General features: G+C 38.2%; 2 protein-coding genes across 4 annotated transcripts; one reads left to right on the forward strand and one right to left on the reverse strand.

Moving 5' to 3' along the window:
• The first annotated feature begins 127 nt into the window (after window positions 1–127).
• LOC145222563 (Fanconi anemia group I protein-like) lies at window positions 128–14,557 on the forward strand. Of its 2 annotated transcripts, XM_080088707.1 has the most exons (28): window positions 128–296; window positions 751–881; window positions 938–1,045; window positions 1,108–1,259; window positions 1,462–1,679; window positions 2,159–2,301; window positions 2,372–2,496; window positions 3,218–3,311; window positions 3,371–3,461; window positions 3,910–4,098; window positions 5,346–5,404; window positions 5,635–5,777; window positions 6,597–6,729; window positions 7,014–7,216; window positions 7,462–7,597; window positions 7,677–7,808; window positions 8,247–8,368; window positions 8,433–8,590; window positions 8,667–8,810; window positions 9,548–9,701; window positions 10,174–10,269; window positions 10,614–10,804; window positions 11,242–11,438; window positions 11,882–12,032; window positions 12,259–12,401; window positions 13,350–13,568; window positions 14,010–14,210; window positions 14,413–14,557. In XM_080088707.1, the coding sequence occupies exons 1-28, from the start codon at window positions 131–133 to the stop codon at window positions 14,497–14,499; spliced, it is 4,086 nt and encodes a 1,361-aa protein (XP_079944833.1). In that variant the 5' UTR covers window positions 128–130; the 3' UTR covers window positions 14,500–14,557. The 2 variants fall into 2 exon arrangements, with proteins under 2 accessions (XP_079944833.1, XP_079944834.1); XM_080088708.1 differs by lacking the exons at window positions 12,259–12,401; window positions 13,350–13,568; window positions 14,010–14,210; window positions 14,413–14,557 and having other exon boundaries at window positions 11,242–11,428; window positions 11,882–11,949.
• Window positions 14,558–14,777: 220 nt separating this feature from the next.
• Window positions 14,778–27,902, reverse strand: LOC145222566 (F-box/WD repeat-containing protein 1A-like). 2 transcript variants are annotated; one of them, XM_080088714.1, is made up of 15 exons: window positions 27,652–27,902; window positions 27,249–27,353; window positions 25,117–25,428; window positions 24,929–25,037; window positions 24,577–24,763; window positions 24,117–24,207; window positions 22,907–23,077; window positions 22,227–22,312; window positions 21,949–22,054; window positions 20,562–20,705; window positions 19,137–19,255; window positions 17,093–17,203; window positions 16,502–16,580; window positions 15,902–16,029; window positions 14,778–15,562 (listed from the first exon to the last, which is right to left on the reverse strand). In XM_080088714.1, the coding sequence occupies exons 1-15, from the start codon at window positions 27,703–27,705 to the stop codon at window positions 15,556–15,558; spliced, it is 1,809 nt and encodes a 602-aa protein (XP_079944840.1). In that variant the 5' UTR covers window positions 27,706–27,902; the 3' UTR covers window positions 14,778–15,555. The 2 variants fall into 2 exon arrangements, with proteins under 2 accessions (XP_079944840.1, XP_079944839.1); XM_080088713.1 differs by having other exon boundaries at window positions 14,778–15,532; window positions 27,652–27,901.
• Between the last annotated feature and the right edge of the window lie 82 nt (window positions 27,903–27,984).

Genomic DNA, 27,984 nt, shown 5'->3' on the forward strand with positions numbered 1-27,984 from the left:
AATTTCCGCCACTTTTTCCACTCTTGTGTGTTATTTTTTAAGGTTTCCAAATAAAAGAGGTTAAATCGGGTTAATTATATCTTAACTCATACCTGTCCTGAATATCAAGTGACATAAGACACGACCAAAAATGTCTTCTGTGGACTTGATAAAATGGTACAATGAAAATAGTTTGGAGAAAATTTACTCTACTGTGGGAAGACTTTCTACAACTTCCATCATAGAATTATTGCAGCAATATTTGAGAAAAGATCATGGAGATGACAGCACATCTTTGCTGAAGGGAATTCTTTTAGGTACACATACAGTTAGCATCAATGTTAATTATTTTGTCAATTTTTGTTTTAAGACGGATTTACATGTTGGTAAATAGTAATTGTGGCTTGTGGGTTCCCTTCCCTATAGGGAACAACTATTATAAAGAGAACAACTCTTGTCTTTATCAGGGTAAATGTTGCTAAATGACCCTGAATATTAAACTGTAAGAGTTTGAGTTCAAATATTTCAGACCCTTACTGTAAGTTTGACTCGGACTCCAAATCTGACTTTTCTCCCTCAAATTTGTCAATGCACTCTATGCCCTTTACCGAAATGTTGATGCTAATTTGCTTGTACACATGTGTTTTTTACTACTGGATAAAGATAGGGACCCAATTTAGATTGAGTAAAAAGTATGTATCTAATGTTAGTGAGGCAAATGATGTATGTGATTAATGGTTAAATAAGATCCCTATATTTTGTGTTTGTAAGGTTGTGAAAAGGATTCTATCAAAAGGGGTCTTGTGCTGACATCTGCATTCAAGGAGGTAATTCACACACTCAGTAACGCAGCAACAAACACCAAACCTCACACAGATTTGATATGTGTCCTCAATCATGAAGTAAGGAGAACAGTAATGAATTTCATAGACAAGGCAACATTTTTTGTGGATTTTAGGTAAGCAACCTATCACCAGACAGTATTGTGGAAATAGCAACAATTGTGCTTGAAGGTATAAGAAGCAATAGTATTGGACAGGGTCAATCTTTAAAGATTTTTTCAAAGGTAAGATTAATTTGAATGCCAATCATTTGTTTTTACTGTTAATTATGTTGATGCCTTTCTAGCTTTTGGAAATTGCTCAACAGCACACATCACTTACAATGGAAAAAACATCGGAAGTTGTGTGTGGAACTGAATACAAGCACTATGTGTTAGGTGAAATATGCTCAATGCCCTGGACTGCAGCAACTACCTTTCCTCTAATTGACATGTTAAAGTAAGCTACTTATTTAATTAGTAAAATTCCTAAACATTCGAAGATAAAATTATGTGTTCAAACTGGCATCTAACTATTTTTTAAATTTAATTTATACCACATTGGAATGCTGTGCAGCTTAAGGGTTAATTCCTCATTTGCCACAGTCATTAATTTGGCAGTTTTTATGACATCAAGTCAATTCTTTTTAATTTGACTACAGGGACATACCACTCACAGCTGAGGAAACCAAGGTTGTGATTACCAAATGTCTTGAGCAGTTATCACAAATGACTGGACAGACCCTTCCACCTTTGATATATCAGTTGATTGCATTGGCAACCGCCTGTAATAAGATTGATCCAGTGTTGAGAGGGATTCTTTTGCATTTTGATAAACTAGACACCCTTGCTCCACAAGTTGAAAATTCGCTTAATACTGGTGAGAATCTATGTTAGAGCATTGAAAAACATTTTACTCCTCTTCTGTGTGTGTTAATGTATAATCTGCAACACCTGCAAATTTATATTTCGCCATCTGTAAATAAAAAAGTTTCTTGGGTCTCTTTCATGTAAGAGGCATGTTTCTGTTTTACTCAGTTGGTTTCTGTTTCTCCCTCACAGCTTGTTTAACCATGAAGTGTTTAATTGGTTTGCCATGTATTCCTGCCATTTGTTCAAACAGATTCAGTGTTATGTTAATAGTATTTTTTCATGTCGCTCATTGCAGTAGCAAAAAGCTTCTTTGCTATTTTAGACATATACATGCAGCTAAACCCAAGTTTGGTATTAAACTACTTCAGTAAATGTGTTTCAAAAATTGATGAAATGGGGTTTTCTCATGACAGCCACAGACTGTTCTTAAATTAATTTTGGAGGAACATTATTTCATTGTATTGCCTAAATCTTTCAATTTTTTAGAAGATATTGTTGACACTGAAACCCATAAAAGTGCTTGTGATTTTGATGATCTTAAATCCATGGAAGGAACAGTGTTGTTGTATATAAGCAATACTCTTCGGCAAAATCACTCTTTGGGAAAAGGAATAATGAAACTCATCAAGGTATATTTTTCTATAGTTTTGTACTATTATGTGAAAATTACATTATGCTAATCTACCATTGATTTGTCAGAGTGCAAAGGAAAGTGCATCTCCAGATACTTTGTCTGAATTTTTCTTGGCCGTTGGTTTGACTCTGACTCAAGACAGCAGATTTCAGGAAGAAGCTCTAAGTAACTTGAGACTTCTAGTATTGAAGTACGGTGACTTCTTTAAAACCCTATGTTGTAATGTAAATAAAAAAGGATGCATCTATACTAGAAATGGCCAATATTGCACTCAATATTGCTCGAATAATTTCGGCCGAATCAGGCCGAACCTAAAATCCCCGTTTTTTTTATGGTTTCGACTGAACCTTGTGTTGTTGATGCGAATGAACTCAATTTTGACAAACTAAAATCACTTTCACAATGGGTAAACTTTGCTAAACATCTAATATTTTGCAGACAACGTGGCTGGTATTTCATAGATACAACAAAAAGTTAATTAATGATGTTTTGTATGGGCGTAAATGAAATTTTAAGGCCTCAATTCCATGCAATAAAAAAGTTCGGTTTCGGCCGAATTTTCAAAAAAGTTCGGACCGAAACCGAAACATTGGAAAACAGCGGTTTCGGCCGAAATGTTTCGGCCAACCGAAACTTCGGTGCATCACTAATTTTTACATTGTACAGAACTTAAGTGTTTTAATTGATTTTTTGATAAAACTTGGCTTCTGGAGAAAAATGCCTTGATTATTGTCCTGCAGTATTCTTGGTAAAACATTTGGTTATTCACACATAACATTGAAAAGTTTTTGGCTGAGTGAAAAAATATCAAAATTATGAAATTGTTGGTGCTCTCTGTCAAGTCTTTGTGTACTGGTTTAACTTGGTTTATCTCTATTTATTAATTATTATTAGTTTGTTTTTGTTCTTAGGTGTTTCCAAGATACACACAAAACAAATGATCGCAAATGGCTCAAAGATCATAGACAGCGATTGACTGACATCAAAACACTTCTTCTGAAGCTTGTTAGTTTGCATTAACCTCCAAATACATTGCATGATGTTGATTAATGAATAATTTGTAGGTTAAGAACTCTGCATATGGTTGGGATCATGTCATTTCTGGGTCCGTTGACCTTGGGTTCAACTTGATGGCCAGCTACGGACCAAAGCAAGGTAGCAGATATTTACTATGTGATTGTAAAATCTATCTATGAAAACCATCACCACACAAATGTATTCAGTGAACAATAACAACTTTACAAAGAAATGCAGCCAAGTTTTAATCAGTCTATGATCTGTGTTACATCTGCCTACAGTGTTATATTGAGGTTAAACCAGGGGATCTAGAGGAATTTAACACACTTTGGTGCTTGTACAGATTTAATGTGTTTTTACTAAAACTTGAAGAAATATTTTAGCTTTAAAATTTGACAAGTGGTCGTGCCAAGCTCTGAAAGTCAAACAGACTTTGTGATTCATCTAGTGTTTTAAAATGTATTCATTTTGAGCCGGAGCTGAAGCATCTGTTGTGGAGATGATCCCTTTGTTTAATAATGTTTTATTGCTGAACATAAAACAAATTGGGGGAAGATGGTTGCATTATGTAAACATTCATATTCAGGTCCGTTCAAGAAAACGTTTGATCAAGAAGTCCACAAGACTTCATCACCCCAGCAAAGTGCCTGTGACCTTGGAAGTCACCTTTTGGCCAAAACCTTTAAACTACATGAGATATCAAGAAAGGAAATTGTTGCTCAAGTCATCAACCGAATCCTCATCAGTATCGACAGCCCAGCATATTTGTACATTGGTATGTAATACTGCCTAGCATTGGCGCCCACTTGCTAAAATCGGCGGGGAGGCCGAATTTGTAAAGACAAAATTATTTTCAGCCCAGACGTCACCCAACGTCGCTAGTTACACCCTTTGCCGTGTGTTTCTGTACTGAGGCGGCTGATACCGACCCAGCCATATTACGTTTTTTCTTTCCTGCAACAACTGTTACAAAAATGCTTTTTTTACGCAACAAGGCGCACACGCGTCTAAATAAGCCATTGTCATAATCGTTTACTCGTTACTAGGTCGTTCGGTATGTTTAAACCATGTTGTGTATTTACGCAGCAAATTGTATGTAACGCATTTTAAGTTTAATTTATCTTAAAACAGGTGTTATACCAAAGTAAAGCCCGCGAAGGTATTTGTTCTAAAAAGACATTTTGGAAACAAACGAGTTAACCATTGAAAGTTAATTTGCTACGAAAGTGTTCCCACAACAACATGTGGGCTTAAGTTTACCTAGTTTTACACTTCACGGGACGCATAAAAATGATCCAAAAAGAGTTTGTTACATCACAGACAAGACTTAAAGTATCAATGCTTCCGTTACTGTGCGCGAACAGGTGCCCTTCTTCGTTAATTGTGATGAAACAAATGAGTAGTTAGTAACTTATACCAAATAATTTTATTGTTCGACAGTGGCGCTATCTGACTCTTAATAACATTACAGCTCCTGCTGGTCTCGCAAAAGCACTTTGTAAACAATTACGTACGAAACGGCGCTGCGTTGCAAGCTATGTGGCCATCAACTGTCATTTTCTTATCATCTGGCTCACCCAGAAAAAAAAATTGTTTACCGATGTCACGATGTTATGTTGAATTTGTGTCCATGTTGCGGACCGACATTTAGTAAACACTTCTTGCGTGTTTTTATCCAATGGCTCATTGCATGTAACACTTAAAGTATGCGTTTGTGACGTAACAATGTGCGTTGTTTAAATTTTTCAGAAAGGTTTTTCTGTTCAAACTAGGCTGTCGTTGCCTGTGCATTTAATACACAACTGTCATCATTTTGTAAATTAACACAAAACGTGTTTATGACGTAGTAAGCGACGCAGATACCAGGGGAGGCGGTGCCTCCCCGCCTCCCCGTAAGTGGGCGCCAGTGCTGCCTAGCCCTATACTAAACCATGTCCAAGCTCCCATTTGCATATTGACTAATGTGCTTTATGACTACATTTTATTTGCTGTCATGTGGTAACATTTTCACTTCTGTCGCAGATTTGCTGAGAGCAATTGTGAAAAACTACCCACAGCTTCTGCTACAGACAGTGCCACAGGTATGACAAGCACATTAGCATTTATAACTCATCTAAAAGAAATCTTTATGTTCTGAAACATTTTGAAGTGTTTTTTTATCTGCCTTACATTTGTTAGATATGTAGCCATAATTTTATTTTCCTGTATATTTAGATTTAAAGATGTCCCAACGAGCAGAATTGCTTTACATTGCACCTTATGAACGAGTAAGCATCATACCTTGCACTGTAACATACATATTTCCACACAGGTGAGAAATATGCTTGAAGATTTGCCTCTAATGCATGAGTTTAATGTAAAGAAGTTGCTCACTGCATTGTTACCGCTGATACGAATTAGCGCTGCACTTCGCGATGGACTGATGCTCACTCTTCGCAAATCTCTCTCTGCAAGGTTAGTTTGTAAGGGTATTTAGGTTTCATACTTTTTCAAAGGTTAAATTGGTAATACCATATCAAAAAGAAATTCTAGTTGTTTCGTTTACTCCTTGAGTGCTTAAGAACGGTGATTCCCAAACCTTTTTCCAGTTGTGTGTCACTTAAGATTTCGGACAGTGTTCAGGTGCAATCTATATATGTTTAGGATTTTTTTATGTCGAGAAAATAGACTACACAACAATGGCTACCATCAACACAGCACATTTTTCTGGGCTAAAAACGTATGAAATGCAAACAAAAGTATAAAAGCATCAAGCTAATAAATTTAACGTGCATTTGTGGCATATTTACCTTGGTTTGTAAGCTGCAGACAGTGCAGATCTGGAACGCATCTTTCACATGTCGAGTAATGTAAAACATTTTATTTTGATATTTATCCGCAAGGGATGACAAAAACCTTCAGAATAATTTTACTCCCAATTTAAAACCTTCGCTCACAAGAAGCTGAATTGTGCGGCGTTGTATGGGTCTATCAAAGTAAATGTAACCGAACCTATGAAGATCAGTTGGTAAAGCAGCCTTGGGTCGGTTCGATTTTCAGCCTAAAGTTTTAAAGTCTACATCTACACCTTTGCATGAAAAAAAAAGATTTTTAGTCACATGGGAGATCGACTTTTCGCAATTAGCCTCATAGAGGCCTTAGATTTAGAAGCTTGGGTTTATGCACGTTTTTTCTCGTAAAGCCGATGCTAATCACCGTGTACTGAGTGTGTTGCTGTTTTTTTGCAGTAATTTGGTATGGTTCGGTTGAAGTTTTCAATTATACTTTTTGCAGGCAGAAGGAGTCACGTCATTCAGCGGTCTTCGGATTTTTGTTAATTTTAAAAACCTTTCCGCTATCAGAAATGACTTCGTTGAGTCAATTATCCAGCCAATCTTCACAATCCATATTCTCAACATCCAGTTCGGTGAGTGTTCAGCAATTTGCACTAAATAATTTTTTGCTTGCGACCTAAATAATTGTCAGGTGCGCATAATTTATGAAAACTCATTTCCACTCATTTCCAAGATAAATTCATATCTTTGTATAAATAGGTATAAAGTGTGCAATTCTAGCAGTCAGCCGTGTACCGAATGAATATGTTTCATCATATGTTGTCGGTTATACTTGCAACTTTTCCCCTACCCTTTAGGCATATTCCGAACTATAGCGCTTATGTTAAACCATCAATGTTATTTGTGCATGCGACAGCAAATCCAGGTGGATGTGCAAACTCAAGGCAGTCCACCGAGGAGCAACGAACTTCTGTGTCTCGAGATCTTGCAAGCGCTCAAACGCTGTTTAAAGCAGCAATCCTCTGTTCGATCTCAACTCTATGCTGGACTGGTTGAAGTTGTGAAATGTAACCCACGATTGGCGCCATTTATTTTGATCAGTTTGATAAAACAGCTGAAGTAAGTAAAAACAATATATTTCGAAATTGCCAGTATAATAAACAATAACAAACCCTCCAACAGACAACAGTGTCGCTGGAGATTATCTGCTATTTAATGGTTTTATACTTCACTTTATTGTTGTGTTTTAATGGCATTATTCATCTTTAATTATGTTTTATTCTGTGGTTTAAAAATAAAATTAAACTGATTTGGAAAATATTTTCCATTCTCAGTTACTTTGAAATTTTATATCTGCTTTTTAGACTTTACTACGAATCCATAGATGATCTTATTCCTCCATTGAAATTATCGGAATGCACATATGTGTCACAGGATTCGTGTAACTTGCAAGAACCACTGCCTGTGCTTTTAATGGCTACGTACATGTGTTTGCGCGAGGTAATGCTTTTGCATTAACTGAAATCCATTTTACATTCAACTCGTATTTGAGATACAAAAATAAACTGGCATTGTGCAGGGAATGAATCACCAAGGCAAGTTGGGAGATGATGACGAAATCATTGATGAAGTAACCAATGAGAACATTCGAGAAATTTTCGACTCTTTGACGCTGAGAATGTGCAAAAGTGACATGGAAGATTATCAATTGGTAGAAATTATATATAAGCGAAATTTTTTTAAATAATTTTGCCATTCTGAAACCAATGGAAAGGACATCCTGTTATTATAAGCTAAGAAGAATACATTCATACTGGGATCAGTCCTGAAGCGTCCATGTGTACCAGCGGTCACGACATACTCATCCATAAAATTAAAGGCTTGATACCGAATCGAGCTGATCTCCCAAGCATTTCCACATAGCAAGGCACAGGGAAAAATCTAGTCTGCGGTGGGATTCGAACCCACGGCAGTCTTTCCAGGACTCGCGCTCTTCCAAGTGAGCTACACAGGTTTTCATGAGCCTGGCGTAGTATGATTTTTGTAATGCTTTTCTTACACATTGGTTTGCCTGATAAGTGTTGCATAGCGTTTCTTTATCGTCTAACATCCATTTAATGCATGTTCTTGAATATCCTTAATATTACAGGAGAAATCGTCGGTGTATGGAAACAACATAAAGGAGGGACAGAAAAACTCGAGTGTTCTTTGCTTGTTTATGAACATTTATCAAGTTTTAATGGACTACAACTTGACTTGCTGCGATTTCACGTAATACTATAACAATTCCTTTCTTTATTTTACTTTTTCTGATGGTGACTTATTGACGTTTAAGGGAGGACAGTGTCCACCAAGTTTTACAACTACATCAGAGTTACCAGAAAATTGTCGACTTTATCCAATCTCTCAAGTGCTCACATCTTTCCGGGAAAATTCTCCTAGAAAATCAGTTGTCAGCAATGTCCGCTTCCAACCACTGCAATCTTGTTTACAGTATGACCACCTTCGAGAAAACTAGTTTTTTTTTTCAGCCTTTACGTTAAAATTTTCTGTAATTTAATCTTTTCAGCTTTATTTTGCGACGAATCAACGGACAATGAATCTGCTGTGGAGACGTTGTCGTCCAACGACAGTTTTCTCAAATACGTAATGCATTACACTCATGTAATGTTGCTTCACGCCAAAGATCACTCAGTGTTCCCGGGTGTCGGATGTAAGTAATGGTGTATTTTTTTTTCAAATTTAACTGAGATGTGAGTTGGATTAAGAAAGACGGGACCATCCGAATCAGACCATACTTGATTCTGCATAATAATTGTGGAAAAATTTGCATAATAATTGTGGAAAAATTCGAACCAAAATGACTTTAACTTTGCAAAAAATACTTCAACAATTTGTTGTTTTGTTCAGTTCATTTCGCTTGGTGAAAGTAAACATAGCGACACCATAGCACTAAAGCAATCACCGAGCAACAAACACAAAGTATCTGCAGCGCGTTCAGCCATTATCCATCTATGACAAACAGTGAAGGTCAAAGATGATGGTGGATAATGGCTGAACGCGCTGCAGATACTTTCTACGTGTGACATAAATGTTAACAGTTAATCACACGGGCCCTGCGGATTCACAACAAAGTGCTTGCAGACTGGCCAAACAGTGCATTTGCAGTTTTTACCCAGCCCTAGAAAAGGAATGGTTGCTGACTTTGTGTTGTTTGTAATGGAAAAGCTCTCGTTTTTTTTTTTAAAAAAACGTCTTACAATATTATTTGCCAGTGTAAAAATGGCTCGTCGGCGCTGTATTTCTTGTTTGCACCCCCAAACAGAAAATCAGTTCCAAGTTTTCTTGTTTGAATGCCTAAACCCTAAACAATGATATATGACTGCGTGGTTTAACATTTTGAGAACTCAGAAGCAAGAACGCTTGAAATGTCTGCATTTATTTTGGCAGGCGGAACAAAGCAAGATGTCTACAGCTGTGTGTCTCGCTTCGCCCGGGCTTGTCTGCATAAATTCATGTTGGAAAAAAATGAACCTGCTCGGTGCCCTGTTACTCTGCTTTGTCTGGAATCGTTTCATACAGCAGTGCAGTTCACCAGTACATGGTAACCAAGCTAAGCGCCACACATGTTTCTGTTCAGCACTAAACTGTTATTGCCGAATACGGAAACAAAATTGGATTTGCTATTTACGAATCTAAAGTTACGAGTTTGACTTTTAATACTCGTTAACTGTCTGTCAGCACCATAGATTGTGGTGTTTAATAAATTAAGTCGATGGTTTCCAACCGGAAGGAATTTTGAAAATCCAGGAGGGGAATTTACTTTAATTTTACAGTGATTTGTAAATAGCTCTGGGAGCATGACCTGGGAAGTTGATAAAAGACCCAATTTTGTAAAAAGACCCCAAAATGATGGTTTAGCATCTACTACGTAGCATATTAGGGAGAAACGAAAATGTTTTGAGATGTTAGGGGGGAATGTGTCGAAAAACGTTGGGAACCACTGGATTAAGTCATCTAGAAATGCTAAAATTTGTTTTCGCCAAGGTAAAAAATGCTCGCTTGTTCGAATGCAGGCACCGAAGCAGACTTTCCTCATTTTTGGCCGAAATTTGCGGTGAAGATGCAGACGGGACACAGGGGGGCGACAAAGTGACTAAACTTATTAAAAGGTAAAAATACCCGGATGTGCCTTGACCTAACGTGCTTAATATGACTATTTTAAATATATTGACCCCGGCTTGCACTTTGTTCGCATGACGGTTATTTTCCTATGAATGTGTTTTTTTCCCGAAAACAAGGTAAGCACCAACCTTCACTAGAAAGTGTTCAATGAAGTAACGTAAACGTATTTGATCCCTTATTAACGATTAAACGATGTTTAGTAGACATTGATTGACCACCGAGCATTGTAAATTGCAACGCTCGACTCCTAGAACTTGTATTGTTTCAGACGAATTCTTTGACCATTTACGGAGGCACTTAACCTAGTCGTTTTGCTTTTTTTTTCAACAAGGTTTCAGCGCATCGTGATGTCATTTCTCGCCCCAGAAAACTCGCCGTTGTCGGCTGTGCACAGAAAAATTCTATCTGAACTATTTTCCGTACTGGACACACTGTTTGACGTCGCGTACACTCTCTCCATCCACGACACTTTACATCAGTGCACGGAGTGGTTCTATAAGCTGTGCGTGGAATACAAGATCGGTAAGTTGCTGAAAAAAAATTACATGTTATTTTAAGTATGGTTCGATTCCACATTTGAGCATCAAAAAAACATATTGTCAGAAACAATTTAATGTGTGTCCGAGTCACCGAAATTGTACCAAGAGTGTAGAATTATATAGCTGCATTGTAATAGTGGACTTCAAAACATTTAAGAACATAGAGTCGATTCTGGTCAATTTGCAAAACATGTTTATCATGCTTTTTATCTGGAATCACTGCAAACGGTTGTTTGGGATGATTTTAAGCAGATTATGCGATTATCCGAAATTTTCTGTATAGCATTAGAAAATATTACACATTTAATTAGTTCGGAACCGAAACGTGACTTCAAAGTCAAACTTTTTCATACACTAAAATTATGGCCACCACTTTGTCGAATGGGAACAAATTGTTTACCTGTTACTATGACGACACAGAAGAGCACAACGCCGCCAAGCGACTCCTGCAAAGTCATCTGAGCAGCAGTTTGCGGATTTCACCTTATGCTGAAACTTGCTTCCGTGAACTCTGCTTCGATCTTCGAACCGAACTCGGATCAATAGAGGAGGTGGAGTCGTCTGAAAAACCTCCCACTTATCAGTTGGTTTCATCCGAAAACGCTCAGTATGTATTGGTAAGCACTAAGTGCACTTCTTGCCATTTTTGAAGCACGCCAAAACCTTTCAGACATAACTAAGAATATAATATTTTCTAGTAACAAAATCAGTCGACGAATATTGTGGAATATATATGTATATATATTTCACCTGATGGCATCTTTAGTTCCTCATTCAAATAGAATCTTAATACACTGATTTCGTTAAAAGTGAATATGCCATGCTTTAAGTTCGATTTAAATTTCTTGGCGTTTTAAACAAACCCCTGTAGTAAGTGTTGTAATAATGTTAAAACTTCTGTCTACCCGCTATCACGTATATTTACGAACATAAATTATATCCTTGCCAGCAGCTTTGTCTTTGGACAATTACATTTTACGTAATACTCCAATCTCCACTTTCCAAATTCAAAGAACGAAAACGAAAATCGTGCTTATTATTAGAAAACGTGAACTTACAGGTAGCAGTATCCGCTCACGCCGAAAACCTTATCTCGGACTGTGATTGGCTTCTTCACCATCTAAAGGGGCGCTTGGTGGCGCACGGGAGCAGCAAAGACGAGTTAGTGGATGACGACGATTCTCTGCACGAGGCCCGACGGCAGGCAGAAGGTCACCTATGTCACTGAGCAAAAATATATCACCTAGCAACGCGCAACCTAACCGTGTTACCTAACCTGAAATATCATTAGAAGGCTGCTTTTGGTACAAAATCGATGCGATGTGTTGCTCTTACGTAAATCTTGACGTTCTCACTCAAGCTTTTTCGATGTTGAAATTGAGTTAATAGACATTGATAGCTGATGCTCTTTATGTAACAAATCGATTTGTGTTTCAGGTTCAATATGTGGCAGGGTATGTACGATGGCTGTCGGCTTATTGGAATTGGCTCAGTGCTCGTGTCAAAGCGCTGCAAACGTCGACAACGTTTTAAAAACTTTCATCACCGTTTTCACGTTTCTTGCGAATCTTTCTAAATACGTAAGTTGACCTTTATTGTAAGTAATAATATTAGGCTGGGTCTCATATATCAGTGTTTTTGACCGCTATGCCGCTGCACTTTATTGTATCTCAAGAGATTTCCAAGCGTACCGCTAACAAAAAAAATCTGTTGGGGTGCCGCAAATTAAAAGGTTGGTAAACAGTACTCCTTCAACTTAATCCTTTTTTATCCTCGGCAAATTGTAACATTTTATGAACCCATGTCGCGCTTCTTGCTACTCTACAACTCTGTTGGATCATTTTGTCGCCACTTGCCTAGGTTTATGAATTTAAAGAGAGAACAGGAACTTTGTATGTAAGCACAAGAGGGTTACTCTAACTAGTGATGGGACGATACCAGGTTATAAAGCGAGTACCGATACCGAGTACGAGTACCACGTGTATATACCTTCGATACCGAGTGCGATTACCGAGTACCGAATAAGTACATTGTCGTACTTAGTTGTATATCACTGGCTTATTTATCTGTAATGGCCGGGGTACAGGCGTGCACACACATACAGAAAAATGTAATCTCCATTCGATAGCGAAAAAAAATATACGTAACTTTGCGGAACTTTTTCCCGATTTTGTGCTGTCCGAAGCAAGTATTGGCATAAAGTTGCCTGTATTCTTACAGTGTAAAAACTGTAAATCGGCCTTCGGTACTCGCACGTTGATATCGAAAACTGAGACAAAATATTTCGATACCGAGTACGAGTATCGATACAACTGAAATCGTTCGATACCATCGATACGGAGTACCGGGTACACGTCCCATCAATCACTAACTCTAACCACGCAAGCATATAGTGTTGATATACATTTGTGTCGGTATATTGGCAAGGCTGTTCAGCGTTTACTAATGGATTATTATATGCATGGCTAACCCACGTTTTGCACGTCTTCACCGAAATACACCAAAAATTATATGTCATTTTTTCCTAGTATCAATGGCTGTACGGACAGGGTCTTGGTCACGTGCCGTCACGCTTCGAAAAGCTCACGAACTTCATCGGCTCCGAGCTGATGCGACCCATATATGGTTTCATCACATACGCTGAGTCGGCCCAGACCGAACGGTTGGAGACAGTCAAAGCAAAACAGGACTCGAAGAAGAATAAAAAGAAGGCGACCTCCTCTTTGCCGGTGTCTACTTTGGGAAAGGTGAAACACTTTGGCGAGGAAACGTTTAACTGTACATAAATCGAAACAAGGCCTTACAAAAAATTAAATAAATTGTACACTTTTAATGCATAAAGCTAGTTTGTGGGTCCGCTTCTTAAGTGAAAAAACTTTCAATTTACAGAATCCACTAAAACTAAACAGTCGTTTTTGGACTCAAAGGTGTTTGAATATTTGTACCAAAGGATCCATGTTGTAAAAGTGTTTGGCATTAGAATGTAAGTTCACAAATAGGTTTTCTAAAATCTTTTCGAGAGGATCATTTTTGTGAGACAACAGGCGATTGCTGTCGTAGGTTCGAATCCCATCGCTCGCGCAAGTATAGTTTCTAGCGGTTACTGGTATCTGGTTTTTGTAAGATTCTTTTTTCTGGCTTCAACGTCTCTTACAACCTCTACATACAGTATTGATGTTTGTGTGCAGGCAAAGGTTTTGCGAGAAATGAAGGGCATTGCTCGACTTGTGTTCGCCATCGAACAGCACGAACACCATCTCATACTGCTCGGACGGAAAGCGAAGATCGACTTCATGCGGAACCATCATCTACCAACATCACGTGACTTCCGGATACGCAGTGACGTGCTGCGCATCAGTTTGGCCGAACAGGAAGCTCTGTCTGCCAAGGTTGAACTTGGTTGAATGATTAAGTTGGTTTATTTCCTGGAAGAAAACAGCGCTTGCGTAATGGGTTATATTTACTTTTGACGCCTAAAACTAGAGTTATAATTTCAGCTATAGCAGACTTCCGAAAAATCACAACGTTTTTCAACACCTTTGGTAAACTTTCCTTCGAATTTATCCGTTTGTTGATTCTATTTGATTTCAGGACGTGTCACGTGACGAAAATGGTGCTGACGCCAGTAGTGATGACGAAGACATGCCGTCATCAAAGCGATCAAGGCTTAGCTCCTAATGCCAAGGCTCCTCCTGCGTTCATTTTGTTCCATTCTTAATAAACTTCTTACAAACGATGCTTCGTATGATTTTACTTAAGATTCACGTAATGTTATCTTGGTCAAACGACAGATCAAAATCAAGTCGTGCCTGAAAATTCGAATCTATTATCTCTAAATGCTTAGACTATCATCTACTTTTGTTCGATCTGCTCCTGACTCTCCTGCGTTATTTAGGCTAATTGTCCACGATGAGGACCTCAAGCCAATATTGTCCCTTGGAGTCTCACATCACACATTTGTGGGCTTCAGCCACAGTTTATTTGTTTTTAACGGTTGTACAGTAGACATAAATGAACGCGGGGGCTCGCGCTCTTAAAAACAGCAAAAACGAAAAAGGAACAACAAAAATTAGGTTTCATTTCATACAAGGATCGCCGCAGCATGGGTCAACCACGGCCGGATTCCGTTTCGTTGTGGCCCCAAGTCGTGAGCCTTGCGCAAAAGCAAAAGATCATTTTGCAGTACAAGGCTAAACAATAACGCATATTAATAGTAGTAATAGTTAGAAAGACACGCCTAGGGTGGGCAGCGAAGGCGATTCGAACCAATGGGAGAGTTTCATGCCGCCCTATAGCGCCGCGACCAAAAGGAAACACATCAAGTTAACGAAAGGAAATAACGCACGCACACACCGTTAGTATATATCTAAATCAGCGAAGGAGGAAATAGGGGGCGAGTCTCGACGAAGCAAGCTGAAAAAAGGTGTAAAGGAGAGACTAGAAGAGTCGTCGTGGTCACTTGAGGAAAACACACAGAAAGAGTCGAAGGCTTTTGCGTTTTTGACAGGCGAAATAATTGCGAAATGTCATTGGGCTAATGGCAGATTTTTTGTCCTGACTTCTGCTGTGTCCAGAAGATTTGTAGTGAGCTGTTTGAGCGATTGTATACAGCAGTGTGAGGAAGGCGATTTTGCTACGGGCCAAAAAGGTGGAGGTGATGATGTGGTCGCTCTATCATCGTGGAACGTACGTGTAAGTCCGATTTGGTGATCTGTCGGCGTCAAAAACACGAGTTCATCGACTGAAAAAACGAAACTGGGATACAACATGCACGCAATATCACAGTTCTGTGTTAGCTCGCTAACGTCAAGCTTGCATAACACTGTACAGCTAATTTATTCACCGACCGAATACTCGTAACAAATTTGGTTAGGGTAGACACACGTAAATCCTACCATTTTAACTTGATTTTAGAGTAAAAATAAATGACTAAGATAATGGGGAATTGCTTTGAGCAATGTTTTCAACACTGCAGCTGGGATAGGGAATTTAAAATTGTACCCTTTGTTCAACTAGTTCAAAAGAAACTGGTTGTACATGTAAGTACAAGTTTTAATTGGTTTCGGTTTTGGTGTCTTACTTTGATGTGCTGGGTGGGTTAGGTTCGGGAACAGTAAGGAAATCCCAAATAAGAATGGAATCGTCATGCGAACTGCTGACAATCTGAAACTCGTCGAACTGAAGTCGGAAAACTCGTCCAGTGTGTTCCTGTCGATCATAAATTGAGGCAAAATGGTTATTTGATTGACTTGTTCAACGTACTGCATAAAAAACGATTAAATTTAAGTCGCATAAGAAACGATACATGTAAATCGAGGCACAGCCAGAAAAAGATTTTTTAAGCCATATGACGACATCAAACACGTCATTCGATGAACAAAAAAAAATGTTTCTTTGATTAGTTTAGCTCTCGTATTGTTTGGCTGTTAACTAGGACTGGGTCGCTAACTTTGTACGGCCGGTAACATCGAGGGTACGACGTGAATGTACTGTTACGTCATATAAATGCGTGATGTCATATTAACCCCAAGTGTGTTTAATCGGGCACAGAGGAAGAAAACAATACATCCGAAACTAGCATGGTCAGTTTGGGCCCCTTCAGGACACTCTGTGCTGCTTAACTTATAATCACACTATACATGTATGGAGCAAAATATTTGAGCATATTTAATGTGCTTACCACGAGGGTTCGTAGGCAGAGGGTGCTAGAAGGAGATCGCGGGTCTAAGGCTGCTTGCAAATCCCACACCTTGATTTTCCTGCAGAATAAAAACGTCCATTGTTAACACAACACGCAAAAACTCAACAATGAATTTCATCAGTATAAGTTTTGTGGAATTGCGCAACATAAGACTTGATGTATATGCATAATGTTGTTATACAGTCATTTGAAATATGAAAGTCAGCTTTGACATTTTCGTTGGTGGTTTGGGAACAGCTTGTCGGGAACAAACAACAAATGGTCTAACATCCCACTGTGTTGTACACATGCCACCCAGACTGAAATTAGCCGCAACAACATAAACACTATATTTGCCATCAATTAACACCAGACAATACTTTGTTGAAACCCGAATGCATTAGGACTGTTTGTTTAACTGAACTTCCATATATCGAAATGTCCATACGTATCAGAATTCGGTAAATAACATAGTCACGACCGTAAACCGACCTATCCATTCAACAACAATTCTTTAAAACGCTTGGGATTGTAAGCTGGTTGCATGCGTTGCCATTTAATGACAACAGTATATTAGAAACAGGAACTTACCCATCATAAGCTCCGCTCACAATGCGTTTGTTGTCGAATCGAATACACCGCACAAGTTCTTCGTGTCCTTCCAGTATGCGAAGGCAGGCGCCGAACTCGATGTCCCACAATCTGCGAGAAAAAGCTTTAATGTTAAGTGATCTAGTATTTGACCTTCCACAAACGCTTTAGTCCTAAGCACTTAGGTTTTTGCTACAAAGCCCGGCCTCGTTAATACGCCTTTTGATCACGATGGTGTTAATGGCTTATTCCGGTTTGAAACCAAAAGACTGTGTGGCCATGTTGCTTTCTAGTACACTGACAAAAAATGAAAATATGAGTCGGTTTAAACTAGGTTTCATGTTGTGGGATCATACGCGATGGGCCAACCCAAGGCTACAACGTGCGATTTAAGATATTGTTATGTGTATGTGTAAATATATTAATATCGCATTTTAACCCAATTGCTGTAAATTGCCTTGGCATGGGAAAAAAACAGCAACAAACAATTATTCGCGGAAGTAGGTCCGTTATACTTGCTACCGCAATGCACTTCCACTAAGTTCGGGGTAATGATTTACAGACAAGAAGAATAAAATCCTGTTTTCACACGCTGTGTACGTCATTACGTTCGACCTGACGTCACAGCAAAACACATTTCGAAGTCCACAGGATGCGATTTGATCGTAAACGAGCAACATGAAGCCACATTAATGTTAACACAGCACATAAGTTGGGTATTAGGCTTGGTGCCTTTTGTTGTGCAGTGAATTTTATGATTTAAATTTAAACAGTCAACCTTACAGAGTGTGGTTGTTCGCATAAAACAATAAGTTTAAAAAAACGGGTATCATTCGGGCCTGACTTCACACTTTGCCACATTTGAGTCGTAATTTCAATTTTCGGGCCTAATTCGGATTCTATTCAGTAAACATTTTGGGATGGTTTTCAGGTTTTTGGGTTCGGGTCAGCTTACAACTCTGTGTCCGTACGGTTTTTGGTAACATTGACCCGATGTGCTTATTCGTGTCAGAAAACTTGACTGTTATTGTTTAAAACCAAACAGTGGCACGAATTGATAAAAAAGGGATTGTGTGTGTCGTCCAAAAAGAACGAAATCAAGAAGGAGAACGTGACACTACATCCGTACATTTATCTCCACGCTGTAATTTTACAGAGTTATGTTTTCGTTGCGCGAAAGCAAAACCGATAAGCATTGTATACGAGATATTTTGTAACTACTGCGGGTTGGTGCACTAAAAACCAAAAAGATGTTAGGCGTAAATATTGGTGGAATTCTAAACGCCGACAAATTGTGTGGAGCGGGGGTGAAATAATCAACCCAATTGGCTTTAATCGACCCACAAACATCACAACTTAAATTCCTACACGAAGTTTCCAAACAAACTGTTCATTTACTCTTGACAGCATTCCCGGAAAGAATCTAAAATAGCCTTACATGTGTGGGACAGTGCGAATGAGTAATGAATGAATGGGCATGGGAGGTCTCGTTCGGTTCAAGTTGTCAAACTTATGTGTAAACACGAAACTTATCAAACTTACCAGGCCACACAAGTTAAATGATATAGCGATATAGCACATACACAATGGTTACATTGTTTTCGTCAGGTTTTGCCTTCTTGTATTAAGGAATAAAGACCATAAGGCCATGGGTATTGTTTCAGTTTCAGGGTTAAAAAATAAGTTAATTTATTATACAATGCCTTTTTGGATTAGAGTTTCGTAAACATACATTGTCTGTGAACTATACATCACTGCGTAATGACGTCACGTCAGGTGACCACCTTGTCTGGATCGCGCGTTCGCAAATCGTCGCAATACATTGATACTGAATGTGAATGATAAACCTAGCTGATGACGTTGCCTCAAAAATGCGACATTCAAATTCACTTTCGCTGGGAAGTGCGTCGCCACGAACGCCCTTAACCACAGGTTACTCGCTTGCTGGAAATATAATTACTTCGCCGCGGAGCGAGACATGAATGGAAGGGGTCGTGTATAAGTCCGGACGGGAACAGGGAGATTATTGTCCAATTAGCCTCACCTTATTGTGTTGTCCGAAGAGCCGCTGACGACCAGGCGATCCCGGTATTGAAGGCAGGCGATTCCCCGCTTGTGACCGTTCAGTGTCCGCACAAATTCGCATGAAGAGGTATTCCAGACCTGTACAGGCATCATATATTTTTTATCAGAATTGTGGAACAGCCTACATATTCCACGTGGATACCGCATTTATATGTGGTGTTGTTAATTTTTTGAATATTTTCATGACTTTATGAGAATCCAGGTTATGAAACTTAATTAACTCACACAAAAACGCATGTGTGGGAATATGAACTAAATGCTATAATTTCGCCAGTAACAAGTACTTCAGAGTGTGGATTAATATAAGAGGCTTACAGAAACTTAAGAAACACCAATTAGTATATCATCTTATACTTTATTTATAAATTTAAACACTCTTTGCCGGGTAGCCAAGAATATAATTAGAAGCGACGAAATACACATACAGCACCCCAAGGCATTCCTAGAGCCATTATTATCAGACAGACCAAAGCATTCTTACTATCTACCACAGTTCAACGCATGCCTGATACGCAATAAAAATCCGTAAAATTAATTTTAACTTGGCCGTTGCCCACTGTCAAGTGCGATGCCGCATATTGAAATTTTCTCCTATTTTGGGTGTAATAAGCGACCGAAGAGCTTTTCCTTTGTGTTCGTGGTGTCAGGTTTGTTTACATTGGGAACAGGTGTCACCGAATGCTCGGTTTCTAAGCACACCAAGCCGCCGGCGCTGCCACGCAAATTTCGACGATCGATCGAAAAAACGCAACGGCGGTTGGCGGTTGGTCGTTCTGACGTCAGAGCTAAACAACGGCGGGAACATAGATCGATATCCGAAAACGCGATTTTGATACTGTATTCGCGCCTGGATTGGAACGCGGCTTTGTGTCATTTCAGGCAGCGCAGGAGGAAAGGCTGTGTTGAGGTCACCAAGAGTTTCGGAATTATGTCTGGGAATTACCCCTTAATGTTTGACAAGTGGAAGTCCCCAACATTGAATTTACAAGCTTTTCTTGTCCACAACGCAAAAGCACCAGTACTGTGTTTTAACTGGTGTAAACTGTAAAGAATACACATACTGAACCCAATGGCATATAAGCAGTCTCATTTAATTAATTTGGAAGCTTATGACTTATCTCAGCGACAGAAGTACGTATATTAGGTAGTTCACCAAGAGAGCATGAATATGAAACTTTATGTAGAATGTGGTCATAATTTTCCAAAAGCGAGACCCGTTTCAAAACGCTCCAAATACGTGGTTTGCAGAACACATTTCAGGAAAACGACTTTTCCGTCGCCCGAAAACACGCTGGCCCACAAAAACAACAACACACTGCGCAGCATCCACCGAAGCAGTTCTAAACTGCAACTTGATAAACATGAATACACAACAAAAGCGTACCTTGATGGTGCGATCACCGGACGCCGAAACAATGTACTTGTCGTCGAAGTCTACCACGTTGACAGCTGCACGATGGCCGACCAGCACACGTCGCATGTTGATCTCCTTGGGCGAAACCATGTCCCACACGGCAATGGAGCGATCCTGCAGACGAATTAGTGTGGATTAGTCCATCTCTGACCGTTCGATTTCTTGTCAGACACACGGGCAATTGCTTTGAACGAGCGTCTGACCACGGCAATCAACGATAATGGCAAGGTCGATTTGCGAGACGAACACCGAACAAACAATTGGAGTAAATTCAAAGTGCAGTACTTCCTCGATTATTGTGTCCAGTTGGGACCAATTTCTTTGAAATTCATACTTAACAGCTTCTTTTACGTTTAACTTTTGAATATCTCAAAATTGTGAGATATAGGATCGTTTTTTTACCCATCACTTTTTTACCCGAGAAAAACATATAGCATACAGTACAAGACTTTACAGTTCGTTTTTTTACCACAATGCCCTATAAAACCGTATATGAGGCGATCGGATAATCAAATGCCGACTGAGGTACAGATATAATCGGACAGCACTGTATTACACTTCTTTTAAATTTGTCAAAATGCACAAATTGGACGCATTACTCCATTTGTAAAACGGTTCATTGGCCTTAAACGACCTAAACAAATAAACCTTGTATTTATTATTCAACAGGTCAACAATTTGTACATGGTTTATTTGTTACAGCACATGCATTATGGGCGTGTTTGACTAACAAATGTGGGTTGGTGTAAAACAAGTTGAAAAAATATGCTTTCTCTTCAACTGTGTTGTGTGAGTCAAAACAGGAACTGCTAACCATAAAAACGCATTTATGACACTTTGAACAGATCTATTATTCACTAAGACAACAGGTGTGTAGGTTTATATATTAACCAGACCAGAGTTATGACCCAACAGCCATTGGACAAACACAAATAATTATAACCGCACGAAACGGAATCGGGCCACAGGCATTGCGACTTCAAAGCGGATCGTAAGGGAACCGATACTGAGAACCAAGCAAAACATTTTCTCGTTGACTAAAACCACAAGCTAAGTAGGAGTTGGTACTGACATGGAAATGCGGTTTTGCGCTGACTTACGGGACTGACTGAATGACAGACATTATTTAACTGTGAGTGTGCGCCTGACTGAAATATCGTAACATTAAATACCTCAGGCTTGCCTGTTGAATGATGTTGTTAAAAAGCACGACTTTGAGGGTGGAAAACTATTTCCGTACGTTTAACTATTAGCTCTATCCAACCAGTTACAGTGGTAGGCGTTTTTTAAACAGGTGTTGTCCCATCGTAATAGGTAGCATCCTGCACAATACAATACCCAGATGTGTGGTAATTACCTTGGAGCAAGTGACCATAAGTCCGGCGTCAAAACGCAGATGCAGCACGGCTTCGCAATGATGCACCAGGGTATTCACCATTTCCCCTGTGTTCACGTCCCAGACTCTACAACACACAAAAATCGTATGCATAAACGCCACGATCACTCGGCCATTCAAATGTAGGCTATCGATTTATTGGTCGCCCGATAAAAAGTCTATTTATGAAGGCACGTTACTCCGACGACCAAACCCCTAAACATGGGAAAATGCGTCCGAGAAAATTGTTAGTAACGCACCTGACTGTGGAATCAGATGATCCAGTAATGATCACCCGCTCGTCATATTGCAGACACAGCACTGATCCCGTATGACCGGTTAGCACCTGAAAGGATATTAAGGGTTAGAGTTTGGGACTTGGGAGTTCGTAATACGAATCTATTCACATATTTTAATACATTAGTCGAACGGAGTTTTTACAATGACCTCGTAGATGAGCAAAAAGTACTGGTTGATTTTCTTTGTACACCCAAAAACTTGTGTCTTTTTTCTCAGGTTTTCTTTATGATTGTAATAATTTGTTTGATACAATCGAATATAACCAGGGTGTCAAAAAGGCAAATGCTTGCCATGTCTGCCTTATAGATGTTTACAATTTTCGCCAGTAGCATTCACACAAGCACAACGTTTACACCTGTAAAGTTCACACATAAAGATTAGTTTGTGGTTGTGATATTGTGGTTGGCTTAGCTTTTTTGTAACAACATGAGATCATCCACCAATTTACACATCTTACAGGTTTCATAAAAAAACTTCCAGCGACAAAACATTGGCACAGTTGCGTAATTACTATTAATGCAAAACCTTTCACCTTAACTTGTCCCATCATGATTGTATCATTGACATATCACTGCCTCCGGCATCAAATTTAATTTAATAAAAGGTCAACTTTAAACTTCCACAGAATTCATGTATTCACCTTGGTGTTATCCAGGGTTTTGCGGTCCCACAATTTGATTGTGTTGTCTCGTAATCCAGACACTATCTTCTGGTCATCATACTGCAAGCAATAAACTCCTTTGCTGTTATCGCTTCGGCACATTATTCTCTTTAGGTCATGTCTTCCACACCTCCAGTTGGATTCAATTTTCTAAACAGCAACAAAGAATTTGTGACAAACTGACTTGCAAGACACTGTAGAGATACAAAAGACTGAAAAATGAAAAATGGGTGAATCCAACTAAAAGTTACAAAATCATTTACCATAACAAGGCATTAACCGACACAGTATGAAACTCCTGCATCATGTACTTTAGTAAGTATAGCCATTTTTAAAATTTCATGTTTAGGGGACTAAATGAGAACTGCAACAAAGAAATATTTTACCAAATTGGCAATATGTTGGTTTAAAGATACTAGTGTGTCAAGATACAAAAACACTGGAAAAATATGTGATCAAGCAAAAGGTCATTGTTTAAAGGTAACATATGTTTGATAAAAATTGGCTATGATAAAAAAACATGTTTTTGGAACCACGTTTGATGTATAATCTGTTTCTGCTATTTAGAGAGCTAGTAAAAACAAGGCAAACCAGAAACCACATCTTTCGAGTGTAAAACCAGGAGTTGTTTGTACACCAACCAGCTGTTATCAACAAATAAAAGGCAGAGAAACGCACTCAAGTTTGATTGAGGGACAGACTACAATAAACAAAGGCCTCACACTTTGCTTTCTGTGGTTAAGAAAAAACCCCTAATATTGTGTGGTTTCGTTGAATATTCTGCGCGTTTATAACAAAGACTGCTATCCCTAAGCATTTCTGGGAAAAAGGGCTAGTGTTGGAGCTAATAATTAATTTAAAGGTAAGTGAGCTGTAATTAATTGCCAAATCTGCCAACGGGTGTGATGATAATTATGGCTGATTTATCATAGGGCAGTCGCATCAACATTTACAAAATAATTCTGACAGCTTTGTCACTAAAGCAAGTGAAACACCCAATGTATACGTTTACCAGTTTCACCATGAAACAAAAAGTGTCTATCACTAATTAGGGAAATTGCAGTATGGCCCACTGCCAGTAATTAGGGCAGATGGCTGAAGACAAGGCTAATGTGGCATTATACAGCTCTGGGAGCATGAACCATGAACAAAAGACCTTTTACTAAATGCTGACCAATGGTCACTTTACCTCTATGTCATTTATTATGGATGGGTAGAGGCTTCTAAAAAAGGAATCTGGAACATCTTCATTTGGTTTTCCTTTAAACAGGTATTGACTCCTGAAAACAAATTAAAGCCAAAATTTTTAAGTGCAAGTTTTATTACCTAAACTTATATTATACAAGTTTTCACCTAAACAATATTACAAATCTAAACAAATATACAAGTTATCATGTTTTTTAAAGATATAAAGTTTAACTACCATAAAATCACCTGATTGTGAAGATATACAGTTAAAAAGTTCCACAACTGACACAATCAAATTGTAATTTTTGGTTCAGACACCAACACCGTTTTTAGCAAAAAAGAGCCATATTATTTTTCAGCCTAACCAGAAAATGTAAAACACAAAATTCAGCAACTCCAGAGCTCAAGCTAAAAATTAATCTCAACAGTTTGCTAACATAAAATCTTTAAGTCAAACTTACCATCCCATTCTCTCAGCAAGGCCTTTCCATAACGAATCGGTTGAAACATTTCTTTCAATAAGTCGCTTCCATAGGTGGCCATCCTGAATTACTCGGTACCACTCTCGACAGACAAGTTCGGCAGCGCCCAATGATTTGGCATCAAGATAAGTCAGTATGTTTTCAGCAATATGAGATAAACCGCGACCTGTAGAAGTGAAAAATTTGGGGATATGATACTCAAAGCTTTCAGTAAACTTGACAATTTTTGTTTAGCACAGTTTGTACAGGGATAAAGCTTTAAGTACATTTTTTCCAAACAAAGTTCAATAGTTAAAGTAACTAAAAGCAACTTATTATGGGTAAAGCTCACCAGGTAATGCAGTAATAAAATCACGCTGCAACATTGGCTTTAAAAACGAGTTCACTTGGCCATGTTGGTAATGGCACATGCGTAAAATCAAGTGTTCAACATAATCAACCTGCAAAACAGATGGTATTGACCAACACAGATTTAAAAAAGCTAATCCACAGCAGACCCCATTAGAAAAAATGTCATACCTGCTCATGTTCGGACCAGGTGTCAAAGTGTTTCGTGCAGGCATCTCTTTCTGTTTTGTAACTATCACTTAAGGCTTCTTGGCTTTTTCGATGCTTGTTCGATGGAAAAACTGTTTGTAAGGGGTTGAAGTCATCGTCATGTATGGTGCCCTCTCCATAAGGCATGCTGTTTAATGTGTTCATATCCCGCAGAGCCTGGGAGGAAGGTGAGATAACAGACACAGTGACTGGCTGATGTTGCATGGGGTGGGAAATGTTTGGCGCAGAGAGGGACGATTCATTGTGGTCAACGGCGATGGAAACAGGGACACCCTAAAAAGAAATGAAAATCATGTTTACATACAACGCAGCTTGAAAAAAAAGAACAGATTTTTAGTTAAAAATCCACAACTAAAGTAGTTAAAACAGTTGTTTTTGTACAATTTTTTTGGTATTGCCTATTAGGTACAGGTGTTTAAATTGTATCCATACAGGTGTTTAAAAATACCAAAGAGACATATATACTGCATGTATATGCATATCGTGTACATACTACTTGCAGACCAGATCAATTATATCAAACAAATTGGACAGGTTCTGCAAGAATTCATTGTTGAAAAGCCATGAAACCAACCTGGCACATTCCTTCCCTGTGTACCTTGGTTTTAAACAGCTGGGAAAGGGACATAAATAATTCATGAAGCCTGTATTCTGATCTACTACCCTGCATCCTGTGGCTAATCCAGCATTTCAAAGTTGTGGTAACATTTGTTAACTGCTGGTAACTTACATACTGTGTACGTGCTTGCCTGAAAATCAATACATATTTGTATGCAGCAAAGGATATAAAAGCTTTGCAATCAGTAGTATAAATATATATATGTATGCATCAGCTGCTAAAACAAACTTGTGCAATTCATTTCATACAAATTCAGTTCCAATCTGATCAATTGCAGGGATGTTCTTTTATAAGCTTCTAAAGGTTATGTGCTATGCTATGTACTGTACACACTGCATACTAGCAGTCTCATACAACTAACATGAGATCTGATTCAACACATGTAAGGTCAACAAAATGAAGAGCCTTTAGATTTTATCGCTTTAATGCGTTGGGAATTAACCTCAGACTATCATATGCAAACAAATAATTGGAAGTAGTCTATGAATAAGTTAAGTATTTAAAACCGTTAAACAAACCACTAAGAACACACACCACCACAATCTAGCATCACAAATATATTACAGCACACAGCATAGAAGTCTATTTGGCAAGTATTAATATTTAATGTTTTGAATGTTGGTGTGTGCTTGTGATATCTGAATTGCTGACATTTGCAGTCACCCAAGCTAAAAAGGAGTAACCATTAGACGTGTCTCTTGTTTTAACACTTTAACGTCAAGCAATCACACCCTGGTAAAACAATTCATGCTTGTTAAATTGTTAAGATGGCAAACAAGCGATGTGGGAATGGGTAAACAGACCAAGACTGCTTTTCATAGACAAGCACTGTGTATAAATTTTAACATGATTTAGACATGAAAAATTTATGGGCTAAAATATAAACAGAGATTTATGAGATAGCCGTTTTTCCTGGTATAGAAGAGACAAATTATTTTACACATGTCCAGTAATGCAAAAATTATACGTGTAAATATATGTTTTACATTTATCAGTCAGCCAAAAACAGGAACTAATATCATAGATTAAAACAATCAGTAATATATTTATGGTTGCACAGTTATTATGTTTAGGTCGTTTGCATTGCATTGTTGTAGCCCGAGGACAAAAACATCTCTCTAATATACTTCGGTCTTAGTAAATCTTTTTATATTAATGAAATCTTCTTTCAAGTAAAGCAAAGAACTGTAACAATTCAGGGTCATTAAATCATATGTGTTTTTTTTGCTCAAATTTCCTGATACTTTCTACTTTGAAATTTCCAGATACTTTTCTAACATTTCCAAAACTTCAATTTCCAAGCACTACAACTAAAATTTACAGTTGGACATTGACTGTTGATCAGATTAAGGTCCCATGTAAAATATTACATTGCTTTGTGAAACAATGTATACATATATATATATGTATATTAAAAATACAATGTAAGCAACAAATAATATTTCTAGTGACCGATATTTAAACAATTGATTACTTGTAAATCGAGGGTAGAAGAAATGTTATCGTCCATTTCTTCATCATTAGATGAATCATCTCTGGGAACATTCGCTACCTCCATATGTTGTGGAGATGCAGATCCCTAAAAACAACACATTATTACACACAATGTATTCACAAGCTGAGAAATGTACACGTACGCATTTAAACATCAAATTAGAGTTTAAAAAACATCAAGGCAGAAATGATATACACTGTAGCTGCCAGAAATTTTTACTACATCAGGAAATGTTGCTTTTCCAGCAGTTATGTTAAAATTATTGCTGAAACAAAACTGAAAAAGTCAGTTTTATTGTAATAAAAGTACTGAAGATCACGAATTGGCAAAAACTTTTACTTTAGTGGTTTTTTGAACAGTTTCAAAGCACAACAAGTCTTACCATACGATTTTCCCCAAGATCTTCAAACAAGCAATCATCTGGATCGCTGTCCATATTTGTAATAAGTTAAAACTAAAGTCAACTATAATACTCCAATGTTTTGCCCAAATAAACAGAACAGGCCACAAGCCCAAAACAGCAAATATATATACTCCTTTGTGTCACAAAAAATCACAAGGATATTTATTTTTCTTTGTACAAGATTTTACAAACAATAAATAAGGTCTCCCAAGCGTTTTCTTTTTATCTGCCACATAAAGTATGAATATTATGGGCATGTACAGAAACACTTATTTAATATAAAGCTAGTTGAATCATAGAAAATTTTGATTT

This window comes from Phallusia mammillata, chromosome 4 (assembly GCF_965637545.1).
Source record: "Phallusia mammillata chromosome 4, kaPhaMamm4.hap1.1, whole genome shotgun sequence".
Taxonomy (NCBI): domain Eukaryota; kingdom Metazoa; phylum Chordata; class Ascidiacea; order Phlebobranchia; family Ascidiidae; genus Phallusia; species Phallusia mammillata.